At 37.1% G+C, this 23,741-nt stretch overlaps 3 protein-coding genes across 10 annotated transcripts; 2 read left to right on the top strand and 1 right to left on the bottom strand.

Moving 5' to 3' along the window:
* Positions 1-1,826: 1,826 nt before the first annotated feature.
* Positions 1,827-2,815, top strand: LOC108986262. Its single transcript, XM_018958827.2, has 2 exons — positions 1,827-2,257; positions 2,369-2,815. The coding sequence occupies exons 1-2, from the start codon at positions 1,916-1,918 to the stop codon at positions 2,672-2,674; spliced, it is 648 nt and encodes a 215-aa protein (XP_018814372.2). The 5' UTR covers positions 1,827-1,915; the 3' UTR covers positions 2,675-2,815.
* Positions 2,816-5,117: 2,302 nt separating this feature from the next.
* LOC108986281 (probable serine/threonine-protein kinase PBL1) lies at positions 5,118-9,641 on the top strand. 5 transcript variants are annotated; one of them, XM_018958854.2, is made up of 5 exons: positions 5,118-5,324; positions 6,330-7,001; positions 7,816-8,073; positions 8,244-8,360; positions 8,769-9,641. In XM_018958854.2, exons 2-5 carry the CDS (start codon positions 6,375-6,377, stop codon positions 9,411-9,413), a joined length of 1,647 nt encoding a protein of 548 aa, XP_018814399.2. In that variant the 5' UTR covers positions 5,118-5,324; positions 6,330-6,374; the 3' UTR covers positions 9,414-9,641. The 5 variants fall into 5 exon arrangements, with proteins under 5 accessions (XP_018814399.2, XP_018814403.2, XP_018814402.2 ...); XM_018958858.2 differs by having other exon boundaries at positions 8,781-9,641; XM_018958857.2 differs by lacking the exon at positions 5,118-5,324 and adding an exon at positions 5,359-5,463.
* A 1,155-nt stretch (positions 9,642-10,796) lies between these two features.
* Positions 10,797-23,347, bottom strand: LOC108986274 (B3 domain-containing transcription repressor VAL2). 4 transcript variants are annotated; one of them, XM_018958843.2, is made up of 13 exons: positions 23,008-23,347; positions 22,709-22,835; positions 17,451-17,532; positions 17,248-17,349; positions 16,067-16,731; positions 15,829-15,925; positions 15,555-15,729; positions 13,825-13,901; positions 13,342-13,752; positions 13,149-13,198; positions 12,852-12,965; positions 12,698-12,765; positions 10,797-11,846 (listed from the first exon to the last, which is right to left on the bottom strand). In XM_018958843.2, exons 2-13 carry the CDS (start codon positions 22,819-22,821, stop codon positions 11,065-11,067), a joined length of 2,736 nt encoding a protein of 911 aa, XP_018814388.1. In that variant the 5' UTR covers positions 22,822-22,835; positions 23,008-23,347; the 3' UTR covers positions 10,797-11,064. The 4 variants fall into 4 exon arrangements, with proteins under 4 accessions (XP_018814388.1, XP_018814386.1, XP_018814387.1 ...); XM_018958841.2 differs by having other exon boundaries at positions 12,852-12,977; XM_018958842.2 differs by having other exon boundaries at positions 17,248-17,352.
* Positions 23,348-23,741: the final 394 nt, after the last annotated feature.

Genomic DNA, 23,741 nt, shown 5'->3' on the forward strand with positions numbered 1-23,741 from the left:
TTACTTTTACTTACCAATCATACAAATATCATGTTTTGGCATACAGTGGCAAACACGGGGCTAGAATATAAAACCCATGCCAAAAAAGAGTATTACAACAACCTACAAATTCCATTACTACCAACTACTCCACAATAAAAATTAAATGAAAACAACATAGATTCCGAAATGGCCTCAGCTTCTCCATTGAAGGACCTATTTTCATCACATTGTATCTTCATCTCCTGCACCATAAAACAAAACAAGGGGCGATGAGCATTGCTTAAATAGCTTAAACAAAGAAAGTTTACCAATTGTCTAGTTTTAAAAAGTGAGGACTTTCAATAGCTTTCAAATTATGTTTTTCAAATACTCCCTATCGGGTTTATATACGTCTAACTCATTAAAAAATGATTGTATGCTTTTGTTGTGGTTAAATTATTTACATGTATTGCATGAACGGAAGTCAGTCTTTGATAAGTCAAAGTTTGATGATGGGCAAGAACAAATAATCTCAAGCTGTTTGGTTCAGTATTTCTGTCAAACACATGATGGGCAAGAACAAATATCAAATGATCAAAAGATAATTCACGGAGAACAACCTCCAAACAGGGAAATTACACACAAAATCAATTCAACAAATATTCCACCGCATCTACGTGATGGGGATCAAGCTAATTGCTCCCAAGGAAAATAATTAATTACAAATATTCAACATAAGCACACAAAAATTTTGTATCACTGTCTGCAGTTGTGAACATGGCAAAATGTCTTTTTCCCAATTTCATACGATATTTGCGACAATAAATCTCCTAGCTACTTTCATCTTCAAGTGGCTTGCTTAACAAATGCCTTACCAGTTAAGAACTTGGGCAAGCCAAATGAATGATGACATAAGATGAAGCATCGGGAAGATCAACAAAGCACCGAAAGGAAACTTACCGAACGGTGCCGCAAATCTGGATGCACGGGAAGGTTTGAATGCTGTCTAAGGGACACACGATGGAGAAGCAACCAGTGACACATTTGAAGGTTTATTTCTGGACGCAGAGACACACAGATGGGGGTCGAGTTTGCCGTCAATTCAAGCTTGCCGCTTGCCCTAGATTCACTATTATGGGTCGAGTTTGCCGTATATTCAAGTGCCAAGCAATGGGGGGAGAGAGAGGGGCTCACGGAGGAGATGAGCTGAGTTGATGCCAACGACGTTGAGAGAGAGAAGAGTGCATAACAGGGAGGAAGCGCTTCTCGGGTTAGGACGACTTCAAAGAGATAGAGAAGAGGAGAGCTAAGAGGAGATTTAATTCGCGTTTGTGTTGGATGAAAAGACCGTGACGTGGAATTAGACCCGGTTTGCCATGTTGGAGAGTGTGTGGAGTGCGGTGGGAGACCGGGGGCTGAGCAGATTTTCTCTTAACCAAAACCTAAGTCTAGCCCGAAACCGAGGTGGTACTTGTTTCGGAGTTGTTCATTTTAATTCTTATGAATGCATTCATAATTTATATATGACATGTTTAAGAAATTTCACAACTCAATAAAATAAGAAAAATGTATTGCCCATTCTATTTCTTCTCTATTTTGATATTTTATGTATTTTATTTTTTATTTAATAATTAAAGAAATGACTATTAGTATATTAATTATTATTTTTTTATTTTTAAAACATAATAAAAAAATACAAATAAAAAAAAATTTAACTAGCAATAAGGGTTGAGTGGCGCAATCTGAGTAACAAAATAGTACCGCTCATAAAATAATATATATTTTTTTAATTAAAAAATAAAAGTTAAAAACTCAAATATATGATTGGCTGTGGCACACTTTACCCATCTTCGGTTTTCGCACTTTTGGAATTCAACGTCTCCTTCATCTTTGGTCTTCGCACTAATACCATTACTTACGCATCTTGAATGGTCTTTTGTGCTTTTGGCTCACAATGCAAGCAGAAAAGAAGCAGCAGCGGCCATGGAAATTCTGCATTGATGCAAAGGCCAAGAAGTTCCGTTTCAAAATCAAAGCAACAAGCATCTTACCCACTTGGGAGTTCCATCAGTGCTCCATTTTTCTGAAGCTCGGGAAATGCCTCCTCAGATTGAACTCCGAATATGGAACCCCAATTACTCCCAGGAAACAACAACCCAAATCCCTAAAATCCAAATTCCGCAGATTTCTCCAGAAAGTTAGCTTTCGAAGGTCCAAGAACCGAGCCATTGGGTTCAAGGAAACGTCAGATCTCTCACACCCAGAAGAAAACACTACGAAATGGTTTGCTTATAAGGTACTGAAAAGTGAAAACATGCATTTGGTTGGTGATTTGTAACATTTTCTGCATCTTGGAATTCTATTATTAGTTTTTTTTTTAACATTTTTTTTTTATAAATATTTGTAGGAACTAATCTTTATGGGTCATTTGGTCGTTGGGATTCTTGCATTTCTATATCAATACCCAGATCGGAAGGGAATTATCATTCATAGTTCTGTTATCTCGCTATACTTTGCTTTATGGTTCAAGAATTACATGACAGGAAGAATCATCAGGAAGTTCTTAGTCCTTGTGGTGTCTGCAACAGTGGTTTGTTCATTAGTATTTGACTCGGTCAATTATTTGAGATATGATTATATTCAGATGGCGTGGAACTACGTTGTTTCCTCCAGGTTACCCGGTGAATTTCCTCGTCTTTTTCAGACATCCTAAAGGATAATTCGCAGGGGTTTAAGAACATAAATTGTCATTTTTTTTCAGGTATGTCGCAAGCTTTTTATCTGTTTTTTTTTTTTTTTGGAAAAAGAGGCATATTATTAGAGAAAATCTATACACTATGTTCTAATTTTACTATATGGCACATTTATTATTATTATTGAATAATTTTTTTATTTGATAATTTTTTATTATATAAATTTATTATAAAATAAAAATAAAATAAGAGTGTGATATATAATATTATTCTATTATGAGAAATGATAATTGTAATCGTGAGTGCAATAATTTAAAAAAATAAAAAAATATAAGATTTATATGAAAAATTAATTTTTTAATAATAAATTTTATTATTTTTTAAAATAATTGTATAATTATTATTTTTTTATTATTATATTAAGTGTTAGAGCCCATTAATGGGTCGGACATATTCAAGACAATTTGGGCTTCGAAGCCCATACATTGATGTGGGTCGCGTGATCGGGATCAAATATATATAATAGCGGTATCTCGAACTACAAACAAGAAAGTAAAAAAACCGGGTAATGTTGAACGGAATAATTTGAAGGTTGAGATTAAGTAGGTTAGATGAGAATTTTGTATTTTGTTTTGAAGTTTAAAATATTAAGTTTTAATATTATTATTGTTTTGGGATTTGAAAAATATGTATTGGGATTTGAAAAAGTTGAATTATTTATTATATTTTGTATGAGAATTTAAAAAAAATGTAATGATGAGATGAGATGAAATGAGAATTTTATGTTTTGGTTTTGGTCCCAAACCTGGCCTAAAGGGGCGGAGGGTTGGTGATGAGGATGGAGAGTTTCCTTCCACGCGTACAAGGCGCGTGAAAGAAGCTACTAAGACTAAAATACTAGTACAGGTAATAGATGACAAAAGGAAAAAAATGTTGTTGTCAGTGGGTCCCAGAAGTGCTTGAAGATGGCCGTCGATCTGTCCGCCACGCGCGAATCTGACGGGGCAGATTGAGAGTCAAAACCATGTCTTGATAGGTCTCTTTGACCACTCCGGAAACTTGATTTGATATGATGTGGCATTGATTAAATAATATTAATTAAAATAAAAAAGTTTGCAAAGTTTGACTGGAGAGGAAGGGGAGGTTGTCACTTCAATCAAGGCGCTCTTTGTTGAAACTCGAGGTGTCCCTTTTAATTTACCATTTTGGCCATTCTTCTCTCTCTTTCTTCTTTATTACTCATTTCCTTATTCTCCAAAATGTCCCTTGATTTCTCACTCTCTCTCTCTTGAAAAATATACTATAGATTTATTTTATCTTTTTTTCTTTTCATGAGCTTCTATACTTGTATTTTAATTGATTCGTTGCGTGTTGACGTCATTGATTATATTCTAATTTCTATTTGCGTTTGAATTTTAAGGGTATATTCGCCAACTAATTTTTTAGGGTTTTTTTTTTCAAGTTTTAAACTTATCTTTAGGCCACAATTTTAGAAAAATCTATAAAGTAAGGTATGCATCGAATTTTCAAGTGATCTCTATCACTATTTTTTTAATTTTTGTCAGTAAATTGACGGAAATTTCTAATGTTACTCGCATGTCACGTTACTAAGAATCGTGTGAGAATGCATTCATTACAATAAGAAAAAAAAATTAAAAATTAAGGAAAACAACAATTAAGAATACAATAACAAACATGCACTATTGAAAGTAAAATTTAAAAAAAAATGCATTTTAAATGAAAGAAGATAAAACCAAACCAGAAAAACTTATTAACTTTTTTTTTTTAAAAAAAAAAAAAAAGAGCCACCAAAAAAAATCTAAAATCAAAACGCTTGTATTTCAACTTTTAAACACGATCAAATCTTACATCGATTTAGGTCTTTTTTTTCTCTAAAAGACAATGATGTTTATGGAAAAGTCCAATACAAAAATAAATTTGTTAAAATTATTAATGAAGAAGATATTGCTTAAAAGAGAAAAAAAAAAAAAAAAAAAGGAAGAGTTCATTCTTTTAAGATTAGTTTAAGTTGAGATGAGATAAAATAAAATTATTTTAAATATGTTGAATAAAATATTATTTTTTAATATTATTATTATTTTAAATTTAAAAAAATAAATTATTTATTATATTTTTATATAAAATTTTTAAAAAATTATAATAATAATATAAGATGAAGTGAGATAATTTTTTTTATCAAGCCCTTATTGTTGACCGAAATTACCTGGGAATAATGGTCAAAAGTCAGAGCTGCACTGTTAGAAATTCAACTTGTACTTGTGGTTGTGGTTACGGATGTCTAAAATTAAGTAGCCAAGGGCATCTCAAGTCATTTTAATGAAAACGAAGAACATAGCACGGGGGATATTACAGGATAATGTCGAGGGTATTAACGTAAAACAAAACATTTCTGTTGTTTATAGATAATAATTAAAATCTGGGTTTCGGTAGGTTTGAGTTTGACCACTGCTCATTGGGCTCCATCCCGCTTTCGGACTATTGCGGCTTCCCTGTGAAATTTCTCTCACTTCTCGCCCTTTCTCATCTGCTTTCTTTGACTTGTTTGGGGCTTTTTCCTTCATCAAATCAAGACCACAGCTTCCAATTTCCACCATTTTTGGCGTCTCTCAATCTCGTCGGGAGGAACTTTCATTTGCTGCTATTTTCCAGGTTTTCATCTGCTTGTTCTTTTCTCTTGGGATTGGGTTTCTTTCTAAAGTTTTTGGGCTCTCAGATTTTTTTTTAGAATTTTCTTTCTGGTACAAGTCCTCCCGAGGGGTTCGTGGCCGTGATTTTGTTTTTCAATGAGGTTGTTTAAAGTTTATTGTTTGGTTTGCCTTTTGGGTGTGGGTACGTCTAATCGTGACAATCTCAGTTGCAGAAAATTATCCTATAATTTGTCTGGTTTTATTGGCTGATCGTTTTCTAGTTGTTAAATAATGGGCATATATCCTTTTGCAAAATCAAGGGGCTACCATGGATCTGGGTTGCTTTTTGGTCAAGTTAAATGGATGCTGATTCATGGGGTTCTTTTGTTTTCTATGAAAGAAGCGTCAATGGATATAAAAAATCTAGCCTTGATCCTTTATTAGCTGCAATCTAATACTAGGTATGGTTCATTGCTAGTGTATTACTACCAAGATGGTATCTTTTAGATAGAGATTTGGGTGCGGGACTTGGAGGGTGGTCTTTCACTCATTGATTAACATTTTAGTTGCAGAGAGGTTCATTGTATGGAAATGAATTATCAAATTATAGGTGGGATATCACCCAAGTGAATGAGGTAAAGGTGGATCATGACCCACCCAAAAGTTAGGTGTTATCGTTACATGGGGAATTGAGATTAGCACTGCCTACATGCGTTTGCCGAGTTACATCTTTGACAATAACACTTGTGGAGAAGCATGTATGATGATTGCATCTGTATGAAATCTTCTATAAAGGAAGTTGGAAGACTTGATTGTTCACGGGTCAATTTTTTTGCTTAATTTTTTTTTATTTCTCGGGTTATGTTGATATGTGAACCCAATTGCATGAATTGTTAGGATGCATGAACACTTGAAATTCTTGCCAAAGGTTTCTTTCTGTTTTATCTTTTTGAAATCGATGAAGTTTTAAGACCTTACTAAGTCTAAGGCTTCAATTGACAGACATTCTCTTCATTCTTTCTCGCAGGAAGATAGACGAACCTTTATCGTTTTCAAATATTTGTATAGTAAGATGGGGTGTTTCACGGTTTTAAAGAGTAAGAAGAAAAAATCAGAGCAGACTGTTTGCATCAACCGTGCTAATCCTAAGGATCATTCACCTACGGTGCTTCCAGAACCCCAAATCCAAACCCGGTCGCTACAGTCTGCTCCCCCAAGTTTTAGGACAAGAGTGAAACCCGTTCCCCCAGTCAACAAAGTTACCAACAATAGAATACGGGCCTTATCTGCTCCATCATCTCTTGATGCTGCGGAGCAAGATGCTCTTGCATCAGTTGAATATGACGAGCAGGAAGAGTCAAGATACCAGACTGGATCAATAAAGGAACAACGATCCCCAAATCCACAACCTCTTCCTCTACCATCACCCCAGAGTGCTGCTGCTTTGAAGACTACAGGAAGCTTTAAGTCAGTAACTGGCAGCGGGCCTCTCAGTGCTTCTGGACCATTGCCACTGCCTCCTACAGGAATGTTGTACTTTTCATATGACGAAATTGCTGCTGCTTGCTACAATTTTACTTCAGACCGATGTGTTTCAGAAAGTCTTTCTTCTGTTATATATAAGGCTTCTTTTGGAGATGATGTTTCTAGTTCAAAGAAGTTCGAAGCAACTGTCACTCGCCTTCATCCATCCACTCTGGTAACACATTAATAAAATGATTTCTTTTTTATAAGTAAAATTGGCATTTAATGATTATTAGAATGCCCAGGCTATTTTTTTTTATTCTCATTTTCTGGGAATCTCCCTGCCTGATGATCTCTGGCCCCTAAATGTAGATAAGTTCAACCTGTTGATGTTTTGTTTCTTTTAAAACTCATGGATTTTTTTTTTCACTGACCCCACAAAATTGTGTTTTTGTCTCTCATCACCTCTAGGGTAAGAAGTGAAGAAAAGTCTTAATTTTGAACCCACTCTTGGAATTTGACGTTTTATAATTAAGTCTTTGTCTATAAATATGACTGTATATGTTCTTATGGAAAACATGACTAAGAAGGTAAGAAAAATAGTAGTTTTGAAACCACTCTTGGAATTTGAAGTTTTATAATGAAGTCTTTTGAATTCAGGATATGCTTAAGTCATCTTTGTAAAGCTATTTGGTGATAGATTCAGTTCAGGTGCGGTAAGTAGAGATTTCCCCGACTGTGAATCCTGCCATTGGATTGGATGGCAGCCAATTCTTTAAGTACACGCTCTTCCTGCTCCACTATCCTTCAGTTTTATTATGAAGTGTATGGTACAGATTGTATGAGTTTAAACGCAAAACCTACTCGTGCTAGAAGTGAGGCTGAATGTGTGTTATGCTAGTTCACACACTCTATGTGACGAGCGTAATGAGATACAACTTATGTCTTCACTTATGCTGCATACTTTATGAAGTTGATCAATTTGCATTGTAAATATTAGAAATGCTTGATTGCTTTGTAACACAGTCACTGTGTTTGTCTCCCTCCAGGGTTTAAAGGAATTCATAAATGAGGTAAACACAATTGCAAATTTGCATCATCCAAACCTCTGTAAATTGCTTGGTTACCATGCACGTGAAGGTTCAGAGCAAAGAATGTTAATATATGAGCGACTCTTTCATGGAAGTTTGGACCGACTACTGTATGGGAGACCAGATGGGCCTCCCATTGATTGGAATACAAGAATGAAAATTGCTCTGTGTGCTGCACAAGGTCTTACTTTCCTGCATGAAGAAGGGCCTTTCCAGGTGATCAGAACTTGTCTGCACTATCATTTTATAAATTTATTGTTAATGAAGTTGGTTGCTGCTAGGCATGCTTGTGTGTCTACTATTCCATTTTTTGTTTTTTTTTTTCCCTTCAGATAATTGAAGTATAGTCCTTGTGTGTTTACTGGAAGCTCCCCTTGTATTTACAGGCAATGTACAGTGAATTTTCAACTGCGAACATCCAGATTGACAAAGATTTTAGTGCGAAGCTTTCAGGTTACGGCTGTGTTGGCCAAATTCCTGAGATGGAGATCCCTAATAATACAGTAAGTCTTTATGTTTATTGATATTGTTCCTTTTCCAGCTTAGTTGATCTAATCTCTGTTATCTTCATAGATCAACCTAGTGTGATAACTGATATAATCTGTATTATAGAGTACTTGTAAAATAAAATATGTGCTATAGAGTAAATGCTCGGTAGTTTCGGAGTATAGGCACATGGTCTTCTCAGCCCATTACACCTATAACAGGATGACATCTTTGCAAATTAGTATTTATGTAAAGCGAAGTTTAATGGCATGGCATTTTCTGATTGGATGGGAATACCACGCCATTCATACTCCCAGAGTACTACCTAATAGTTTTCTTCAATAGTCATATTCTTTTAGTTCTTAATAAATCCTCTCTTTCACATTATCTGTTTGAGTCCATGGGTTGCTTAATATTCATTTCAGTCGTGCATGCAGGCAGTGGGAAACCTTTCGGTGGAGACACTGGAGAAAGGAATGCTCACTCCCAAAAGCAACGTTTGGAGTTTTGGCATTGTTCTTCTAGAGCTACTTACTGGCCGGAAGAATCTTGATGGCCACCATCCCAAGGAAGAGAGGAATTTAGTTAAATGGAGCCGGCCTTTCCTTGCTGATGACTGTCGACTATCACTGATCATGGATCCTCGTTTAAAAGGCCGTTTCCCAGCCAAAGCAGCCAGGACAGTTGCTGACATTGCGCAAAGATGTCTTCAGAAGGACCCCTCAGAAAGACCCACCATGAGAACCGTTGTTAAGCATCTCAAAATCATACAGGACATGAAGTATTCCTGTCGCTTTCCTCTAAGAGAACCGGCAGCCATTTCTGGAAAACTGATGTCGAGGTCACCGAGTCTAAATGGAATCATAACCCCAGCTCCGAGGTTAAGTTTCTCACCTTCACCCCCATCAAGAGCCCGACCATCTGTTTCTCCGACTAGACGACCGGCGCTGCCATTGTCTCTTCCTCCACGTGCTTGTTCCTCTACACTCAGTTTGGAGGAGTTTGAGCGGATGGAAAGCCGTAAATCATCGTCATCAACTCTTCGGAGGACCAGCGTTGAAGGTTTTTGATTGTGTATAATGTTAATTGTTAAAAAGAAATTTTGGGTGCTTTTTTTTTTTTTTCCCTTCTTTTGGTGATTCAACACAATATATACAAGATAAACATGTGGTTCTTCCACCTTTCCATCCCTCAAAAGATGATGAAAGAGAATCCTTTCTTTTGTAGATAGTGCAAGCCCGATCTGGTTTCAATTAGTTTCAACTTTCCTCTAATCCAGAATGCAATTTATATTTTGAGTTTGTATGTTCCTTCTGCTCCTCCCCCTTTTTTAGTTTTATACTACAAAATCTGTTCTGTACAATAAAGCAGGCAATTCATGAAGAGAAATGATAGTTGTAACATTAAATATACAAGTCTTGAACATATTTATTATAAAAGATAAGAAATATGATTCACATAAAAAAATAATTTTTTTAATAATAAGTACTGCATTTTATTCAAAATGAGTGGAAAAACTGTCTGGCATTACTCATTAATGCCTACGTGCTGAGAGACGCATGTTAAATTGAAATTCGTCGGTCAAATTAAGACGCATGTTAAAATTTGAAAAGAAAAAAGTAATGGATACATTGGATGGGTGCCGACTGCCGACGATCCCTTCTTGTCGCGGTCGGCCTCAGCCAACGAGCAGGTCTTTGGTGATCCTTACAAGTGATCGTCCCACCCTTTGGTTTGCATTAATTTTGAAGGGTCGGTCAGGTTGGTAATGATCAGAAATTTCAAATTCCAGATTTCCATAAAAGAAATCTGTGAAGAGGAGAAAAGAAAGACAAAAAATGAAACCAAAAACACAAAAAAGACAAGTTTTTTTCCTTCTTTTTTTTTTTTTTGTCTCGAGTCTTATATCTCGTCAATGCATCTGATCAAATTTTATTTGGAAAGAAATAATGCGCTCATATTATAAAGAAAAATTTTATACACCATACTACTATCTTACTTTCAATTTTATTAAATATGATGTGGCACATTTAACACCATTAAATGATATATTTATTATCATCTAATAGTTATAAATATGTCTCATACTACTTAATATTATCAAAATAGAATGAGTGTGGTATATAACATTACTCTATTACAAATGATATGTTAAACAAACGAGTAATGATATACACTACACTCATCCAATTTTGATTATACTAGATAGTATATGATACATTCATCACCATTAGATAATAAAAAAATATATAATAAATAATTATTTAATAGTGATAAATGTCACATCATATTTAATGGAATGAAAATGAAATAGTAATATAGTATATAGAATTATCCTAAACAAAATATAGACCCTCTGAGGTGGAAAGGTAAATTTTAATGAAAAAAAAAATTTTTGATTGTAAACGAATTTATGCACCAATATATGACCAATATTGAGGTGAAAAGGTAAACTTTAATGAAAACGATCTCTTTTTTTTTTTTTTTCTTTCTTTTTTTTTTTATTAACATCTGACAAAATAATTCACGTTAATATTAATTAACGTACACAGATTGATCCATGAATCCATTTATACGTAGAAAAGCTCATGAAATAAAGAAACGTATTGCAAACTGGAGGAGGAAGACTAGTAAATTATGAGTATACAACAGACGAGCACCCAAAAAAATCTTTTCAGAGTCCAAAAAAAAAAAAAAGAAAGAAAGAAAGAAAGAGGAACTTCAAGAGTGGGAATCATTTTGGCTTTGATCTGCTCCACAGTACTCTTCACTCCCACCTTCTCGCTCTGGAACGGCAGAAACAAGACAGCATTCCTCATTAACTTGTCCCACATTCTCATTGGCGGCTGGCGGCAGGACAAGTGATGCTGAACTTGCCTGTTCCTCAGCTATCAAGCTTGTGAGACCATTTTGCTTCAGATATGTCTCCAATGGACGACTTGCTACTTGAAGAAGACTCATCATGCTCACCCGCTTTGATCCCGCTAGCAGCTCCTCTTCTCTCTTGGGATGGCAATTCAAGTCTAATTGTCCCTTCCCAGTTTCAGCCAATTTGCTTTGGCTCTTGGATTCTAACTCATTTCCTGACCTACCTTCATTCTCTGAAGGATCAAGGTGTGATGATGCATGCCTAGAGTTGCTGTCTACTTCTGCTTCATCCCTACAGATCCATGCCTGTTGATTTCTCTGTGAAATCTCTGCTTCCCGCTCTAATTGACGCTTTTTCTTGCGCATCGTTAGGGTTTTAAAGCGGCGTTTAACTGTCATGCACACAGTGCATGTGCATGTAGGCTTGTGCTTACCCTTCCCGCTAGGTGGCTGGATGCACACAATGCAGGAGCAACCAGGGCGATGTCTGGGGTGTTTGGTTGTGGTAGCAACTGTAGTGCCAGGGTCACCCATGTTGTCTCCTAGAATTGCAGCATTTGCCAACGCATCCAGACCAGAAGATTCAAGGCCCCGGTTTGGCCTATGGCTTGTTACAATTCTTCTTTTCTTGAATTCTATGAAACAGCAAGGTATAATAAGGTCAACAGTATTTTAAAATTTATTGAGATAGAATATGCACTACACACTTTGTAATATGAATATATTAATGTAACAACGTTTGAGCAGGTAATGATTATGTACTTTACATGTATGTCCTGCCATACATAGATCATCAGATTAAAAGATGAAACCAATGAAAAAATGACTGCACATGCCATGAATGCAAACATCAATTGTAGATATTCCTATCCTCCAAATTCCAAGCTCTAGCACAACCATGCATCTGTATTCAAAATCAGTACTTGAAAGAATTTCTCTTTTGAAGTCCAAAGATTGAAGCTTGACCTTTGTGTACTGGCAAAAGCATAAATCATACCAAATGAGTGAGCAAGATCCTTTCAAGGTTGGGCAAATTTTGGGAATAATGAGGCCATTAACCATTTGCGCTCTTTTTTTATTTTATCGACCAGATGAAGTGATATGCTGCTAGCATATGTGAGATGATGAACCTCGCAGGAGACGGACACCCATAGATGAAGTAAAACATTGGCTCGTTTGTTTTCAGAGAGAGATGAGATGAGATGAGATTAAAGTTAAAAAGTTAAATAAAGTATTGTTAAAATATATTTTTTAATATTATTTTTGTTTTGAGATTTGAAAAAGTTGAATTGTTTATTTTATTTTGTATTGGAAGTTGGGAAAGTTGTAATGATTAGATGATATAAGATGAGATGAGATGAGATGTTTTCTGAAAACAAATTAGGCCTAAATATACAGAAAACTCACTTTTGTCCAAGTGGACAAGTCGGCAGTGATTATCTAAATTTTATAAATATATGAAGGGGCACAGAATCTGGCATCATACCCTTATTCAGTCTAAGAAGATTTTCCAGTTCCTTGGGGCTCAATTCATCTGGTGCAGAACATGAACACCTGAGGACAGAACATGGCAAAACATAAAATTTATTGATCAACAAGTTGTCTTGATTAAAAAGAGAACCCAGATAGAAAAACAGTACATGCTTTGATCCCATGCATTTTCTGCACATGTCCAGTTAGGAGGAAGAAGTATTTCAACAGGCAATCTTCGCCATTTGAAGCAACTATCACACTGAGCCCATTGCTCTTGTCCCCTGAAGATCAAGCTTATCATTTCAAGATTAGATGGATTTATCCAACCACAACCCTTAGAAGGAGTTATACGTAGTTTCAAACAAGTAAGTTTGCAAGGAAAAGGAACAGGTTGCCCTTCATTTCTACACCTCATTGGAAAGCGTAATTGGTAACATAACATTTAGTAATTACGTAACCCTTACCCAGTTGAACGGGCAACAAAAATACTTCTCTTTCCAAAAACCGGAGGTTCCTGTAGGACAGAAATAAATAACATATTAGACATTTAAACTAGAGATTAAAACTTGAATAAAAAGCAAAGGAGAAATTTCCAATAGAATTAAAAAATGAGGCAAGGTTAGCAACAATAATAAATTACAACGTGAAACTACTCACATCATACTCTTCAAATTCGTGGTCCTCAATCATGACAATGCTTGGCTTAAGTGTTGGAGGTGGATAGAGTAAATCCTGTGCCTCTTCCCACGTAAGTTTAAGCTCCAGTGCATCTTGACTATCAATGAGCAACCTCTTACTTTTGGACCCAATATTTCGTGCCCTTTTCCTCTCTGGAGTAACGACTGCAGGCAGCAGCAAGCCTTCATGCTTCTCAGACTTAAGCCAACTTACATCACCAGTAGCTGAACTGAAGTGTTTTGATACAGCATTGAAGTGGGGATCCGTGCTTCCCTTAAGTGACTGAAGAAGGCCAGAGAAACCACTTATTATAGGTAGGTTCTCAAAAACACCCGAAAACGAAGTTTCACTTGAATGAGCGCCATTTGGAATGGCAGATGGATAGGTGTCCTGCTTATTGGCAACTATATTAGTATGATGTTTTTGAGTTTGCTAACTGGAAAACTGAAAGCGGCTCATTACCTGCATTGCAATTGAATTTGAAGCCTTCCGGAACCCCATAATAAGCTTTCCTCCAGGATCCATACGACTAAAAGTTACTGCAGCAAAATGAGATAAAACCGCATAAAATGATACTCAATATGCCTTCACATACCAAAGAATACTAGCAATTAAAAATTAAAATCTACATAGTACAGCAGAGGCGGAACTACTAAGGGACTTGGGGGGGCCTTTCCCCCCCCCCTCCCCCCCAAATAAAAAAAATTTTTCAAAATTTGATGAAAATTAAATTTTGAAATGTGTTTTTATAAAGTAGACTATATGAAAATTAGTATTCCCCCCAAAAAACCAGATCTTCTGGTTCCGCCCCTGTAGTACAGTAATAAGTTAGCAAGGAGGCAGGTATGAATCAGAACCTAATGCAAAGGCAAATGATTGAATATACTATCAAGCATTGGGAATCAACATTACAATAGTTGTTCCATTGGAGAAAAAGAAATAAGCCAGACTTTAGTTTTACTTGTTTAAGCAAACCAGTACAGAAAGGTGGCAGCTGTCTTAGCTGCCATGGTTTGTGTCCTGTATGCGGAGGGGAGCCGGAAACCTTAAGAGTACCTGTTCCTTGGATGTAATTTTGTCAAAGTAATGTGATGAGAGTCTCCATGACCACTGGATATTAAAGAGTTTTCCCAGTTAACTATAACAGAATGGATCAACAAAATATTGCAACCTCATGCTGAGCTGGTGGTAGAATTAGACAAAGAACATGTTTTCCTTCCATGTGCCATCATCATCATGGATACTGTGTTTAGTATAACAGGAACGAAGGGGTTCATGAAGGAAAAGAACCGAGTACTTTGGAGATAGAAGGTTCAGCAAGAAAGACCCTGTTGGAGAAAAGCTCAGCACGCATGGGAAGAATAGAGAACAACTGAAGCTCAATGTAAACCTCCTCCAATAGGGTTCCCAAAAAAAAAAAATTGATGCTGCTGTTAAATGTGATTTCTCAGTGGCTGCTGCTATATGTAGTGACCACACAGAAAGGATAGAAAAAATCTGGACGCAAAGGATTTGTTCATTACAGTGTTGCTGAAACTAGAGGTGGAAGCCCAGAAAATTCGACTAGAAGGGAACACCTTAAAGGAAATCAATGCAATCAAAGAAGGAAAGTTCCAAGAAAACTGGAGAATAGCGGCAGAGGTTGGGGACATAAGAAATATAATTCAGTCAAAGAATGGTTGGAAGTTGAATTGGATCCTGCAGGAAGCAAATGTAAGAGCTCATAACATCGCACAATGGGTGGCTAGGAATCTGTTTTTTGGAAGACTCAATGTATCTAATATTCCTAGCCATTTGGTAGGGGAAAAGGTGCTCTTAGATCCCCATAATATGCAAGGTTCTTCATCAATAAAATAATGTTATCTTATTTAGAAAAAAAAAAAAGTACGCAATGCCATGAAGGATGGGGGAGGGCTATCCTGTTGGTGCCATGTGCTCAAGGAGCATCCACAATGGACCCCCCAAATCAAAAGAAGCATAGAGGACCTAGTCAAAATACTAAAGCAGTACCTATTACCTGATAAAGCTTAATTGAAACACGTCTTGGAAGCACATATGCAAGTAGCACGTAATGAAGGCACGGTAATGATCAATGAATGATAAAGACATACATAGTTTTACCAGATTGCATTGCATGGTTTACTAAATAGTTATACATACTCTGTTTTAAGTCATGCAGCCATTGAGGATACCTGTATCTCCAGCTTGCAGCTGCATTGACTGTATGCAGGGTGTAACCCCCTCCAAAACATACATTCTGCTGTTATTATTAGGCCAAAATCTGAACTGAAACACCCATTCTTTGCCCTTCACATCTTGAATCCTCAGAGGAAGACCCTCTGGTTGAGAGATAGGAGGAAAATATGCCTGCAACATGGTTGGAAAGAAACCTTTTAAGTAATGATAACTATGGAAACAAGGATCATTAACCATTTACAGGCTAGGATAATTCACCAGAAAACTTACTTCAGCACATGCTTTTGGGAGAACCAAACGACCAATTCGACCTGCATCACTGGCACTCAGCATCTTTTCAAACAATGGCATGATAGTGGAATTCGAGCTTGAAGATATCATAATTAAGGAAATTGCCATCTGACACTGAATAATCATGAATATTACAACATACATAGCATTCAGTGTGAGGTTCCAGAGAGGAAAAAAGTAAATACTTTCAAATGTAAAAACGACGGAGTATGGATACTCTCCAGATATTTGCTGTAACTCATGGTCTGTAATCCTTGGCCAATAACGAGGAAGTAACTGGTTCCTTCCCCGTCCTTCAGCAGGTGGCCTTGCAACACGTATTTGAGAAACCAAGCCAGCATTTGCTTCCAAGCCACTGGCAAGATCCGACCTTGGGGGCTTTGGCAAAAGATGGCGAGACCTGGGCCCCTGTAGGAATGGAGAGGATGTCTTGCTATTTTCCCTTTCATCAACAACAGCATTAGGAAGATTTGAATTTCTCGAAGGAGAAGGCGCTCCCAAAGACATGCTCAAATTTGTCTGTGGCAGTGTTTCACATGCATCTTTTGTTCCTATATTTGCTTTATACATGTCTGGTTTGGTAGTGTTAGACGATCCATTGCATGCCCGACTAAAATTTGAGAAACACGTGCTTCCAATCTCTCCAGAAGAAGGAAAAACTTCCTCCAGTTTCAATTTCCCAAAAGATCCATTTGTGTCAGCATTCTGAGATTGAAGCAAGTGCCTAAGCCCATTACACTCTGCATTGTTCCCCAACTGGGTAAGCTTCATTTTGTCAATACCACTTCGATCCAGTTGGTTGTCCACAGAAGTGGAACACATTTGATTGATGTTATCAACTTTAGATATTCCAAATCCATTAGGCTTTTCATTGCTCGAAATCTGCAAATATGTTTCATATAATTAACTCAGAATTACATAAAATTACTCTTTGTTAATCTAATATATGCAAGGACAACTGACTCACAAGTGTCACAAATTCATTCTGTAAAAGCAGTAACATGTTGACCAGAAAGAATTTACTTCCCTTTACAATTGTTTAGTGATCTATCTGATTATCTGTTTGTCATCACTATAACTGAAGGATGCACTACAGATGGCAGGAACCAATTTACACCCAAGGAAAGGTGGGTCGTAAGTGAAGACTGTCTGAATGAACCCTTTCTTGAATAGGGTATGCCAAACCTCACATATTAATTACATTACATATTGATATTGATGTTTAGAAATGAGCTCTGAAGCATTCATATGAATTTCTACAAAGCCAATAAATTATGCATTTTAATGCTGAAATTATTATAAGATCATTATATCAAAAAATGCAATCCTTTATAAAAGTATACGCGGCTATTGTTCTAATAGCAAAGATTAATAAATATGTACGTAAATTGATCTTACAGGGGCGATTCCTGACTTCTTAGCACAGTTTAGACAGCTAACACCACCACAATCAAGCAGCTCAAGCAGAGAATTGGAAACAATGCATCCACAGTGGAGAAGCTGCTGAAACCAGGAGTAATTTAGTTTGCAAGTAAAACATAGCAGTATATATGGGGCTTAAAGAATACAAATTATTTAAAAACTGTTGGCTTCTGGTTTACCTTTCCACATGAAGCGCACTCCCTCCAACCAGATTCCTTTGAGTGAAACACATCACAAAAAATTGATTGCTCATATGCAGACCTAGAAGTCCATCATTTTCATCAAGTGGATACTAATTTGTTCAACTATATTCAATATATTCACAAATGAAAATATAAATCCATACATGGTTGTGTGTATTAAATATATAGATAGATAGCATGCAATGAATACAAATGAATGATGTTGTGCGCAAATTGTCAAACCCAAGCCCTAGATCTTAGGGCTAGGGCTGAGTTTTGGATTTTGGCCCAAAGGCCCACGCATTTTCTGAGTTTTCTCAAGGGCTGCCAGGCTACTCCCAGCAGCCCAAATATTTTTCTGTCGGCATTAAGCCCAAGAACACTGACTTCAGCCTCAAAATCCTAGATTCCAAATTGTATCGGACCGTGTTGCCCAGCAGCATAGAAAACCCTCCTGTTCTTGATTTTCATAAGCTACCAAAAGGGAGAACCACATCCATTTTACCTCTACTGTGCCACCACTGCCTCCTGCTGCTGAACAAGGATTCGCCATGTCAAACCACCACCAGCAAACCAAAAACCAGACACTGCGACTCTAGGTAATCACAGCCTCAAAAGCACTCTCTTTTCTCCCTCAAGAATATTAGTTTGGCTCACTACAGCCCCCTATTTCAGGCTGCCTGAGAATTGGAAAATACACCACCACATTCCACAATTAGCCATTGACAGCTACTCTAGCATCAAAAGATCCCGGATCCTCTTCCTTGCTAACCAGTGCCTCCCAAGACCTTGAAGGTGAGGAATCACATAACTTGTTGTAGCACCAAAAATCAAGGTTGCCGCCAGCAACTTAGACAGACCTAGAACCCTATTCCCTATCTATTATTGCACGTAAAAGGATTAGAAACTTGCACTTGAGGCCCCAATACATGCTAATGTAGCAGAACACACACAAAACACCAGCTGTCATGACCTTGGCAGCATCACAGCAACTCCTGATATGATTATTGGACTTCTTCTGGTACTTTAGTGCAGAAAGGTTTTAATATATATCTCTGTTCAGTTAATGGCTGGTGCACTTTGAAATTAACAGTTTATGGGGACTCATCTTTCATTCGAGAGGTTTGTCAGCATGCTTTTAAGTTGAGAAAAAGTCCAGATCTTCACATCTGGATGCACACTTCAGATGGCTGGTTCTCAACCCTTTCTGCCTGGATTTTACTAGGAGAAAGAGGCCCTGTCTCAACCTTGTTTTCCCAACTTTGGAATCCTGTTTTACCCAATAAAGTGGCTGTTTTTCCTCTGGAAATTTTCGCACAATGGAATTGCAGTAGATGAAATGGTGCAAAAATGTGGTGTTAACTTGGTGTCTAAATGTGGTTGTCGCACTCTTGGTCTCTCAGAAAGTATTAATCATGTGTTTCATGAATGCTCTTTGATTGCAGAGGTCAGGGCATATTTCTCTGCTTCATTTAATTTCCCCTATACTTCTCTTAATAGATGGATCGAAAAATCTTCTCTACTGTGGTCTTATTTTACTGGCAATGATTAATTTTGTCAAATTGCTTCACTGGTTTTAGCACTTATCTATTGGGAGATTTGGCTTGCACGAAATCTGTCGAGATTTGAAGGTTTAATCAGGTCTAAGGACTATAGGTTTCTCAGAAAGTATTGATCATGTTTTTCATGTATGCTCTATGATTACAGAGGTCTGGGCATATTTCTCTGCTTTGTTTGGTTTCCCCTATACTTCTCTTAATAGTTGGAAGGAAAAATCTGCTCTATGGTTGTCTTAGTTTACTGGCAATGGTCAATTTTGTCAATTTTCCTGACTGATTCCATCACTTATCTATTGGGAGATTTGGCTTGCATGAAATTTGTCAAGATTTAAAAGTTTAATCAGGTCTAAGGACTACATCATTAAGAAAGTTGTAAAATTGCAGCAGGAGCTAAAATTCTTACTTTAACCTCAAAGATTGGTCTCAAGATTGTATGCTGAAATTCCTAATATTCTGTTTCTTCCCATTCTAGCAGTAAAGATTAGAAGGCCTTTTTCGATCAAGCGGCTGCCAGCCCCTGCTGATTCTCTTGAACTAAATGTTGATGGGCATCTAAAGATAATCTGGGCCCCACTGGTTGTGGAGTAGTCCTGAGGTCTTCATCATGTTTAGTTATATTGATTTTCATGTTTTTCGAGTGTTGGAACTAACATTCTTGCTGAACTGCTCTAAAGTTTGGTTTGCTTACTTGTTACCAACTCAACATTCTCAAGTTAAATGAGGAAACGTATTCTCTTATCACTGTAAATTGGGTGAAACACGGTACTAGGCCCCCTTGGAGATACTTTAGCCTTTGGGAAGACATCCTACTTCTTTTTTACTCGATGGATGTCACCATCCAGTATGGAGAGGGTAATGGCTTAGCAGATGAATTAGCAAATTATGGTGCAGCTGGTAATGATACTTTCAATCAATTTCTCACTTCCCCAAGCAGCTTATGGGACTCTATACTTCAGACAAAGCTGGACTTCCCAGCTTTTGTCACTAGTTTTTCATTTTATGTCTACATATAGGAGAATAGTTTACGTCTAGGAATATAGTCTTTTACAAGACTTTGGTTTTTGACTTTTTGTAATTGCCAAAGTCTTCTAATTGCACATAGTATTCCTCTGCTGAAAGTAAAGGTTGATTAATAAAACTTGGGGTCTTGTACTGTTTCCAGAAAAAGCATAACAGCAACTCCAGACAACTCCAGACAACTAGTAAAGCGTGATCTTCTCAAAATAGACTAGTCTAGATTTAAGGAACACGCATAAATCACATGTACATCACCCACACACAGCATGTAGCATCTTTTAAGTATAGTTCCATGACTCAATAGCCAGATTTTCTCAAAGTCAAAATTTCGATATAATTACACAATAAGCATGAACAAACATATATCAAACCATGATTTTTGCATATTTGACTTTTTGGACTCCATTTAGGTTACTATCATATGGTATTCATAGCAAAAAGAAAACACCCAGAGAGAGAGAGAGAGAGAGAGAGAATGAACCATGTGCATACCCAAAACATGGCATGCATAATTCTTTAAAAATTTTGTCAAAATCTGATTAAAGCTTAAAAAGGGGTTACTGTTAACAACCCCAATTGACCCTAGAGACCATTTTTCATCATGAAGGCACTAAAAGCTCATAAATTTCGTAATGCATAAAAGGGGTTGCTGTCAGCAACCCCATAATGGCCAAACAGCCACTGATTTGTGAAATTGCATGCACCTTTTACATGCCGAAGAAATGAAAACATGTGCATACATCTATGCATAGCATGTAGTGGAGTCTAGGAATAAAAATGCATGTATAAAGTCAGAATTTCAGCATATGCTTGTACAATGCTCAGTGATCTGTTTACAAGTGCATGCATTTACACATTCAAACAGCATGTGAGATGACCCAAAGCATTCACTTATGAATCATGAAAGCGTTACGAACTCATCCACAGCTCATAAACATGTTAAGTGATGCCATGCATGATAAAATAGATGGTATATTGCATAATACAGCTACTGCCATCCACTGAACAGCATCACATTCAATTTAACATGAAATTGTCAAAGCATGTCCTACTCAAAATACCTTGCTGGAAATTCCAGCAAGGTAGCCCTCAAAAGAAACTGTCAAATGGCCTGTTAGAAACAAAGTTATGACCTTACAAACATGCCACCGGCCCACCGGCCTACAACTTTTAGATTAAGGTGTGCTGAGATAGAAATTGGTACTATGGTGTATGCGATGTCTTTTTAGAAGTTGTTGACGTGACTGTTATGCTTTATGTACGTAACCATGATCATATTCTTCTTGCCAAACATGTAAGAAGAATGTTCATTTTCAAAGTTATATTGTATGTACATGCTAATCAAACACATCATCTATAGCCTAGTCCTTGTTAACTATGTTACAAGCACCCATATTTATGAGAATTGTGAATGTGAAAGAGCTTTTATGTATGCTTCCATTATACCATGATGTATATTTTTTTTATTGGCACTAGGTGTCCGAGGACAGCGTCCCGACTAATCTTAAAGTGCACAGGCCCTCGGCAAGGAGTTTCCCACAAGTGCACCTCGGATAATTCAATGAATCCCCTAGTCCGATGGCCCCTAGAAATTATTTGCACCCAAGAGGATTCGAATCTTAGACCTAGAGGGAGAATACCACCAAGCAAGGTCTTTACCACTTTAGCCAACCCCTTGGGTACAATGATGTATATATTTTTATTAGCAATTAAAAGTGAAAGAAAATGAAGGAAAAGAAAGGATGGGGTAAGGTAAGGTAAGGTAAGGTAAGGTAAGGAATAAATAATGAATGACTGGATGATCGATTGTAAATGTCTTCATACTTGGCCACAACGATAGAGGTTTATGGTACTAGAGGTGAGGTGAGGTGAGGTGAGGTGAGGTGAGGTGAGGGGCAGATTTCAACTCCAGGAATGGCTCACTGGTAGTGCACCCAGTGATGTCCACTCCAGAGAATGACTAGGTTCTTGCCTGTTAGTTCCAAGAAGAGCCAAAATCACAAAGATTGCTAACCAGTGTAGACGTGGTAAAGATGTGCCCGCCAATGAGGTTTAAAAAGGAAATGTGTTAATGAATACATGTATACAAATGAAATTTTTATATTATGAATGTGATTTACAAATAAAATGTTATTTTATTATATTGTTTATTGTATGAAGTAGTTGCTTAGTGCGTATTCGATTCAGTTTTATTTTTGTATTTATCATCTCAGGTAATGATCATGAATAAGATCAATATCAAACTGCAGATAAGACATGACTCAGGAAGAAATGGCTCAGGGAGAAAAGGCGGACACTTAGATCATTTATAGAGATTTTGGTTCATGTTTTATATGTGATCATGTGATTTAGCACAAGATTTAGAAAACTTTTAATAAGTGCTATATATAACTCTTTTTTTTTTAATAAAGTTTGATTTGTTTTTGCTTATGGGATCTTTATTCCTAGCACTTAAAACGATTTTTAGATATTACTAACGTTCCCGACCTTGGAGGGGGTGTTACACAAATTTCTCCGACGAAAGAAGGAAAAAATAAAGCCACATTCCACGCGACACCAAAAATAGAAAGGAAACAAAACTCTGAAAATAGGAAATATATGGATTATCTAAAATCAAAAAGACCTCCTAATTAAGGCAGCGGCCGTACAACTATATACGAGATTGGATATGTAGATTACCCGCACTTATCACAGAGGCTAGCGAATTCGCCGGATCGCAGAGCCCACCCTTTCCCCCATTCGGTCGACGTGGAGGCCCCGCACAGTAAATTCATGCAAGTCTTTGACGCCATTCCCGAAGTCGATTCTGTCAATTCCACGATATCAAACCGAATCGGTAAAAAAGATTTTTTCAAAAACAAAATCCCTAAATACTCCCTTTCCAAGATTTAACCAATACATCTGGTAAATTACGAGAAGATAAAAAATATTGAAAAAGAGCTGGCCTTAATTTACTATATATATGTTCATCACCATACCGAAACTACTTCACTCTCATATATGATTTACACAAAGGAAACGGAACGTCTTCTCTATTCTGAAACGAAGTTCTCTCTTCCGCTTAGTCGCCGAGCTACCGAGCTCTGATCAGGATAGTTTGTGATAATCGAGTCGGAGAAGTCGACAGATCAGGGGGCGGCAGCTTAAGATTCCGGAGAGCGGAGAGTTGAAAGGGCGGTCGAGGAGGGCTTTGAGGGGGAGTAGGAGGAGGCGTGTGCATGCAGAGCAAAGCGCACAAAATGCATGCACGATGATGAGACTTGAAGGCACGGCCAACTCCATCTCTCTCTCTCTCTCTCTCTCTCTCAACCCATTTCGCTTTCCCACACTTACCCCTTTTCCTTTTTTTATTTCTTATTTAAAAAAAAAAAAAACCGAATTCAAATATAATTTGAGAGAACGAGGAAAATAAAATGAGAAGAAAAAAAATGACTCGCTGTTGTAGGTATAATTCAAACACTCGCTTTCTATTGGTGTTTAATTACTGTATAATACCGAGATTGACCTTGGAAGCAACTCGAAGAGCTAAGCGACAGCGAGTGTTCTTGTTTTGTGTTACAGCGAGGGGAGCGTGGCAAATAGGGCGGCAGAACAACAACGTAAAACGCGCCACCAGACGCTTTTTCGGGTTTTTAATTAATTAATTAAATTCAACCCGATCGGATAAATTTGGAAGGCAGGCATGCAATTAAGAATAAAGAGAAACTAAGAG

Source organism: Juglans regia, chromosome 3 (genome assembly GCF_001411555.2).
Source record: "Juglans regia cultivar Chandler chromosome 3, Walnut 2.0, whole genome shotgun sequence".
In the NCBI taxonomy this organism is placed as follows: domain Eukaryota; kingdom Viridiplantae; phylum Streptophyta; class Magnoliopsida; order Fagales; family Juglandaceae; genus Juglans; species Juglans regia.